The 7,622-nt window shown below is 54.2% G+C and overlaps 1 protein-coding gene across 3 annotated transcripts in view; it reads right to left on the reverse strand.

Moving 5' to 3' along the window:
* The window catches only part of AIFM3 (AIF family member 3), a 24,804-nt gene that overhangs the window by 9,523 nt on the left and 7,659 nt on the right, over nt 1-7,622 (reverse strand). For all 3 annotated transcript variants that reach the window (XM_006140191.1, XM_006140189.1, XM_006140190.1), the window contains exons 3-9: nt 2,021-2,234; nt 1,743-1,852; nt 1,412-1,521; nt 1,288-1,332; nt 960-1,056; nt 764-876; nt 384-470 (exon numbers count right to left, since the gene is read on the reverse strand). In XM_006140191.1, coding sequence (XP_006140253.1) covers nt 384-470; nt 764-876; nt 960-1,056; nt 1,288-1,332; nt 1,412-1,521; nt 1,743-1,852; nt 2,021-2,234 — 776 coding nt within the window. The remainder of the gene's footprint in view (nt 1-383; nt 471-763; nt 877-959; nt 1,057-1,287; nt 1,333-1,411; nt 1,522-1,742; nt 1,853-2,020; nt 2,235-7,622) is intronic.

Genomic DNA, 7,622 nt, shown 5'->3' on the forward strand with positions numbered 1-7,622 from the left:
ACAGAAAAGGAAAGACTTGAACCATAGCTGGGCGTAAGGGAGTCCAGTGCTTTAGCCACCATGCCACCTGATGGCCCATGACTTCATCCTGTAAGCTTCAGACAGGACCTTCCCCTCAAAGCCCTCCGTATACTCCCAAATCCCACCGGGGTCTCTGTCCCAGTCCTGATCGATCTCCCCACACCCCGAAGCTCTGTGAGGCCCATGATCCTGCCAGGAAGGAGGCTCTGTGCTGCCTCCCAGGCCTGGAACACCCCTGGGTGCCTAGGAGTGGGTCCAGGAGGGCAGAGCACCCCCCATACCCCAGGGGCCCACATGGCATCACGACCTTCAGGTTCCCACCATCCCTCCCCCAGGCCCGTCTCCCACCCATGACCCAGTACCTGGGCCTCAGTGAGCACCTCGATGCCATAGGCACGGAAGAACTCCTTGGGCCTCAGGGCCAGCTGCTCCGGCTGTGAGTCCAGGGACTGCAGGGGACAGCCAGCTTGAGATGGGCTCAGGGGGCTGCTGTCCCACTTTACAGCAGAGGACGTGAGGCCCAGGGAAGGTAGGGCCACCCCGGGTCCCATGGGGGCTGCAGGACAGAACCCAGCAAACCCAGGCCTTTTAGGGAAATGGGTGGGCCTGACACGAGTAGAGACGGCAGATGCCCAGACTTCCAAAGAGCGACAAGCAGAGCTCCAAGCAAACCACACTGGGACCCACAGGGACTGGAGTCCAGGCCCTGCTGCTGGCCCGTTCCTACTCGCCCCAGCCCCACCTTGCTGAGCTTGGGCCGGTCATAGGGGAGGTGGCGGTCCAGCGTGCACAGGACGATCCGGTCTGAGAAGCCCTCCTGCCGCAGCGTCTCCGCACACACCAGGCCAGCTGCGCCTGCGGGGAGGGGGCCGCGGGCCAGGGAGCACTCTCGTCTCCCCTGAACCCCTAGCCTGTCCCCCCATGACCCCACTACCAACCTGCACCCACAATGAGCACGTTGGTGCTGCCGCTGTGCCCGGCACTCGGAGAGATACACTTGGCCATCACCTTGGTCCTTCGCTGTAGCTGCAGGGCCTGGGGGTGGCAGGAGGGTAGGGAGTAGCTGGGACCCTCCCCGTGCCAACATCTCAGAGGCGAGGCCCTGCTGCTGCAGCCTAGCCTTCTCCCCATCACGCGGGCCCTCGCTCTGCTCTGCAGCCACAAGCGCCAGCCTCCCACTCACCACAGGGCCTTTGAACATGCCGTTCTCTGGGTCAAGCTGCTCCCTCCCCTCTCCTGTTGCCTGAGCCCCGAGTCGCCCCTCACCTGCTTGCTGGCCCGGACGTAGACCTTCTCCTTCTCGATCTTCACCTGCAAGGGCTGCGTTGCTCAGGACCAGCCCCTGATCCTGCACCCCCAGGTTCCCACCCCCCTGCACCCCTGGCCCCACCTGAAACTTGTGCAGACTGTCCAGGCCCGGGAAGTCCTCCAGATCCCCGGTGCTGATGTTGAAGCAGGCGCCGTGCCAGGGGCAGCGCACCCGGCCTCGGGACAGCACGCCTGGGAGGGGGCGGAGTCAGACTGGGCCACCCAGGTCATGTCTCCCAAGATCCTTGTGTCCCAGCAACTGCTGCCCGCCCTCCCGCCGGGGAGACCCGCTGACAGGTGAAGGCCGTGGGGCTGGCGGAGCCGGGGCGCTGTGTTCCTATAGGAGGGCACCGCAGCCACGCCCTTCCGGGAGGCCCTGCCGCCACCTCCGACGCGCACCCCGGGCCCCTCACCTTTCACCAGGGGCGCTCCGTAGTGTGGACACTTGTGGCCCAGCGCGTGGAACTCTCCGTTGTCTTTCACCAGCAGCACCTTTCCCCAGCCCAGCTCCACTTCCCGCATCCTGCGGAGAGGCTGTGCTCAGCGGTCAGGCCTGATGCCAGCCACAGCCTCCTGGGCGCCTCCTCCCAGGGAGCAGTCACAGCGCGGTCCAGGCCCCTCCCTGGCCCCACACCTCCATCCTGGGCCTGTCCCTCGCCCCCCCACCCCACCCCCAGGTCCAGCAACCCACTGGCCATTCTCGAGGTCCTTGACATGGCAGACAGCGGCCTCCACGCAGTCCTGAGGGCCAGGGTAGGGGTGAGGGGCAGGCAGGCGCTCCTCGGTGTGGAAGTGGCGGGCGGTGCCATTGCCCTGGTAGGCCCGGGGGCTGCCCTTCCCGCTGGCCGACAGCTCCTCCTTGCCGCGCTCCTTCTCGGGGAGCACCACCTCGATCTTGAGCTCCACTGCGGGGGTGGGGGTGTGTGTGAGTGGGTGTGGGTGGGGAGGCACCATGGTCCCCAGCGTGGCCCACTTCCTGTCCCACCCAGCAAGCTGAAGGCCTGGGCCAGCTCCTCTGGGGGATCAGAGCTCAGCCCTGGCCCTCAGCCTCTGCAGGAACCCCTGGGCCCTCGAAGAGCCTTAAACAAAGGCAGGGAGGTGGGCTGGGGGGTGATTGGAATCGGCCTACATTTCCTCTTGCTCTATTATTATTTTTTTTTTTAAGAGAGATTTTTGTTATAGGGCGCATGTACTCTCCCGAGAGAGACTGACAGAAAGGGGGAAGTCAGCCCCTGGGGGACGGCCACACTACAGTCTCTTCTCTTCCATTCTCCTCTAGGGATTCTGGGCACGCACACACACATGGGCCCAGCTTGGGTTTAAAGCTGCCAGGTCTGGGACTTGAACCCTAGTCGATTGCATGGGAGTCCAGCAACGTAACCATTATGCCATCTGCTGGTCCGTCTTTCTTTCTTGTTTCCTTCCTTGTTTCCTTCCTTCCTTCCTTCCTTCCTTCCTTCCTTCCTTCCTTCCTCTCTCTCTCTCTCTCTCTTTTTCTTTCTTTCTTTCTTTGTTAGAGAACATGTGTGCTCACTAGAGAAAGACAGAAAGCACTCCCAGGGGATGGTCACACCGCAGTCCCTTCTCCTCCATCCTCCCCTCTAGATTTCGGGCACACACATGTACCTGGTTTGTTTTTCAAACTGCCAGGTCCAGGACCCAAAACTTACAGTCGGCCATGTGGAATCCAGCCTCCTTAACCACCAAGCTACCAGCTCACCCTCTCCCTCTCTACTGGCCAGAGGCTGTGTGTAGTCACTAGAGAGACAGAGGGAGAAGGCCCCCCACAATGGTGCATGGTCACGCTGTAACCCCTTTTCTATTCGTTTTTTGTTTTGTTTTGTTTTAAGAGGTTTTTGCTATAGGGGTGCGCTTGCCAGGCAAACAGAGAGACAGAGAGACAGAAAGCAAGAAATCACCCCTGGGGGGGCGGCCACGCCGCAATCCCTTCTCCATTCTCCTCTCGGCATCTTGGGCAAGTACGCACACGCGCCCGGCATGCCCGGCATGAGTTTTAAGCCACCGGGTCCGGGATGTGAACTGCAGTCGACTCCGTGGAAGTCCAGTGACATAGCCACTAAGCTGGTCCCACTCCTTCTCTATTCTTCATCCTTGTCAGGATTAGGGACACACTGCTGGAGCCAGGGGCCAGCATGTGGCACGGTGGTTAAAGTGCTGGACTCACGCATGGCCGAAGATGGTTTGAGTCCCAGACCTAGCGACTTGAAACCGATGCGTGTGTGTGTGTGTGTGTGTGTGTGTGTGCCCAAAATCCCAAGAGAAAAATGAAGAGGGGACTGAGGCATGGCCATCCCCCCAGAAAGTGATTTCTGTTTCCTATCCCTGTCTTCTGTCTCTCTTGGGCAAATGCATGTGCGCTATGGCAAAATAAATAAATAAATAAATAAATAATTATATATATATATATCCAAATACATAAACTGCACAGTCAGCCCGGCGGGATCCGCTCCCTTAACCACTAGGCCACAGGCCAGCCCCATGTTCCTTCCTCAATGGCAAAACTAGTGAGTAGGGCCAGAGTGGGCCTCCTTTGACTCTCAAACTCCCTTCTCCAGAATTCTCTGCAAAGGAGAGAGTCATTTTTTTTTTTTTCCCAAAGAGAAAGCAAGCCGCTGCTGGGTCTAGGACTTGAACCACGGTCAACCGTATGGGAGTAGAGCACCTTTAGCTACCATGCCACCTGCTGGCCCCCGGAAAATCTTTTCAAAAAAAATAATAATTTTTTTTTTTTTTTCCTTTAGAGAGGTTTTTGCTATAGGGTGCGTGCGCTTGCCAGAGAGACAGAGAGAGACAGAGACAGAAAGCGAGAAATCACCCCCAGGGGGGATGGCCACACAGCAATCCCTTCTCCTCCATTCTCCTCTTGGGATCTTGGGCACGCACGCACACGCGCCCGGCATGAATTTTAAGCCACCAGGTCCAGGATGTAAACCGCGGTCGACTACATGGGAGTCCAGTGACATAGCCATTACACTAACTGCTGGTCCCAAAAAAGTTATCATTTTTTAAATTTAACTTCATTTATTTAAATTTGATCAGAGACAGAATGAGAGAGAAGGGGAAAGTGAGAAAGCAAGCCTTCAGGTCCAGGACTAAAACCATGGTCGGCCATGTGGGAATCCAGCACCCTTAACCACCGCGCCACCTGCTGGCCCCAGAGGGGAAAAGTCTTGATACCCCAAGTCTGGCGTGCTCTGATGGACACTGATGGTGTCCCAGGTGGGTAAGGTCTGACCCATGTGCAAACAGTGGGTCCAAAACTGGGTACACTTCCATTCCCAGACAGTAAACCTGAGTAATGGGAACTTCACCCAGATTCAACGTTCTGTTTTTGCAACTTTACTATAGGTTTAAATTTCTTTTTTTTTTTTTTATAAGAGATTTTTGTTATAGGGCCCATGTGCTTGCTGAAGAGACAGACAGAAAGCAAGAAATCACCCCTAGGGGGATGGCCATGCTGCAATCCCTTCTCCTCCACTCTCCTCTCAAGATTTTGGGCATGCATGCACACGTGCCGGGCGTGTTTTAAACTGTCAGGTCTGGGACTCGAACCACAGTTCACCGTGTGGGACTCCAGCGACATAACAATTACACCATCTGCTGGTCCTGAATTTCTTTTTTTAAAGTTTATTTCTCCCCTGAGTGAGAGAGACATACAGACAGGGAGACAGAGATAGCACTCCCAGGGCCCCGAGGCCACGATCTGCAGCCCAGGATGATGGGCACATGTGCACACGGCTCACTCAGAGAGGTCTCTGGGTATGAACCAGGAGCCTTCCGACAGAAATCAGCCTCAAAGAGAGTCCTATCTTACCACTGTACCACCAGCCAGCTCGAGGTTTGGAATTTTTTCTTTTTCTTTCTTTCTTTTTTTTTTTTAAATAGGGTTCTTTTTTTTTTTTCCCCTTAATTTTATTTATTCATTCATTTATTTTAATTTGATCAGATGGAGAGAGGGAAAGTGAGAAAGCAAGCCACCAGGTCCGGGACTCGAACCAGGGTCGACCATGTGGGAGTATCCAGCGCCTTAACCACCATGCCCCCTGCTGGTCCCCCTTTTCCTTTTTTTCTTAGAGAGATTTTTGCTATAGGGCATGAGCACTTACCAGAGAGACAGAGAGACAGAAAGTGATAAGTCACACCCTGGGGAGGATGGCCACACTGAAATTCCTTCTCCATTCTCCTCTGGGATGTTGGACACTCACACACACGTGCCCGGTGTGAGTTTCAAGCCTCCAGATTCGGGACTTGAACTGCGGTCGGCCATGTGGGAGTCCAGTGATGTAACCAGTACGCCATCTTCGGTTCCCCCCATTTTCTTTTTTTTTTTTTTTAATAAAAAAATTGTACATGGGCCAGTAGGTGGCACGGAGGTTAAGGTGTGGGTCCTACGTGGTCGACTTTGCGGTGTGAGTCCTGGGCCCGGCACCTTGAAAATTACACTAGGCGTGTGTGCCCCAAATCCTGAGAAGGGGTTGCGGCATGGCCATCCCCTCGGGGGGTGATTTCTCACTTTCTCTCTCTGTCTCTGGTGAGAGACGTGAGCTATGCACCCTATGGCAAACGAACAGAGAGAGAGAAAGGAAGGAAGGAAGGAAGGAAGGAAGGAAAGAAGGAAGGAAGGAAGGAAGGAAGGAAGGAAGAAAAAGAAGAAAGAAAAAGAATGAAAGAGAAAACAGCTATTCTCGGGGCCAGGGGTGACACAGTAGGGGTGTAACTGACTCACATGGGGGGATCCTGGGTTCTCATCCTGGGACCCCCTGAGCACACTGGACTAACTGAATAAGCAACAGAACCCTGCTGGGTGGTGCCTCCCTCTCTTTCTCAGAAGAAATGACAAACAAAAACAAAGCAAAAGCCCTTAAATACATGAGCTATTCTTGGGGCCAGCAGGTGGCATGGTGGTTAAGGTGCAGAATTCCCACACGGCTGACGGTGGTTTGAGTCCTGGACCTGGCACCTTGCTCTCTCTCCCTCTCTCTCTGGTCAAACTGAAGAAGGATAATAATAAATAGAGGCCAGCAGATGGCATGGTGGTTAAGGGTGCTGGACTCCCTTCAAGGCTGACTGTGGTTCAAGTCCTGGACCTGGCAGCTTTCTTTCCTACTCACTGTCTCTCTCACTCTATCCCTCTCTGGTCAAATGAATTAAATAAATAAGTTAAATTAAATAAAGTTCAATAAAATAATTCTTAAAAATGTTTAAATAGGAATAATAATAATAAAAAATAAAATTAAATAAATAATTCTAAAAAAAAAAAAAAGTGAGCAATTCACTGAGCAAGTAAGTGGCATGGTGGTTAAGGCTCTGGACTCCCACCTGGCTGATCACAGTTCCAGTCCTGAAGCTGGAGGTTTGAGAATCACACTGGACGTGCGTGTGAGTATTCCCAAATTCCCAAGAGGAGAATAGAGAAGGGATTGTGGTGTGGTCATCACCCTGGGGGTGGGGGGGATTCCTCACTTTCTCTCTCTTTCTCGGTCTCTCTTCAGCAAGCATACGTGCCTTATAACAAAAACCTTTAAAAGAAAAAAAGGGGGAACCAGCAAGTGGCAGAGCGGTTAAATCACTGGACTCCCACATAGTCGACCGCGGTTCAAGTCCCAGACTGGTGGCTTCAAACTCACACTGGGTGCCTGAGCGTATATGCCCAAGATCCCGAGAGGAGAATGGAGAAGGGGTTATGACGTGGCCATCCCCCCTGAGAGGGTGATTTCTCGCTTTCTGTCTCTCTGTCTGGTGAGCACACACGCCCTAGAGCAAAAATCTGTCTAACAAAAGAAAAAAAAAAAAGAGCTATTCACACCATTTTGAGAATCACCATTCACCAAGCTCTAGGGATTTGGTGTCTTCGTGTACAGAAGTCTGGGGGCCTGGGAGTTAACCCCACCGGGAGGAAGGGCATCCAGGCAGACAGCACGGAGGAGGCAAAGGCCCCATGACGTAGAGGCCATAATCATAGAACCTTCTCTAAGAAAGAGCTGGTGAGAAACTTGTCATTTTCTTCTATTTTTCCACATTTTCTACATTCCATAGGACATGCCTGGGGTATTTTTCTAATTAGCAGAGAACAATAAACGGAATTTTTAGCAGGGTTAATCCGGTCTCCTGGGTGGCGACTGCTGGGAGAAGGACCCCAGTGGTGGCTAAGCCCCTGGCGGCCTTGCTGGGCAGAGGGGGTGCTCTGGGCCTCTCCAGGCCTCACCTCCACCCCTCGGACCTGCCTCTCCAGGATCGAGGCTGAGTCCCACGTCCCAGCATTTGCCATTCTC

This window comes from Tupaia chinensis, unplaced genomic scaffold (genome assembly GCF_000334495.1).
Source record: "Tupaia chinensis unplaced genomic scaffold, TupChi_1.0 Scaffold000024_1, whole genome shotgun sequence".
Taxonomy (NCBI): Eukaryota; Metazoa; Chordata; class Mammalia; order Scandentia; family Tupaiidae; genus Tupaia; species Tupaia belangeri.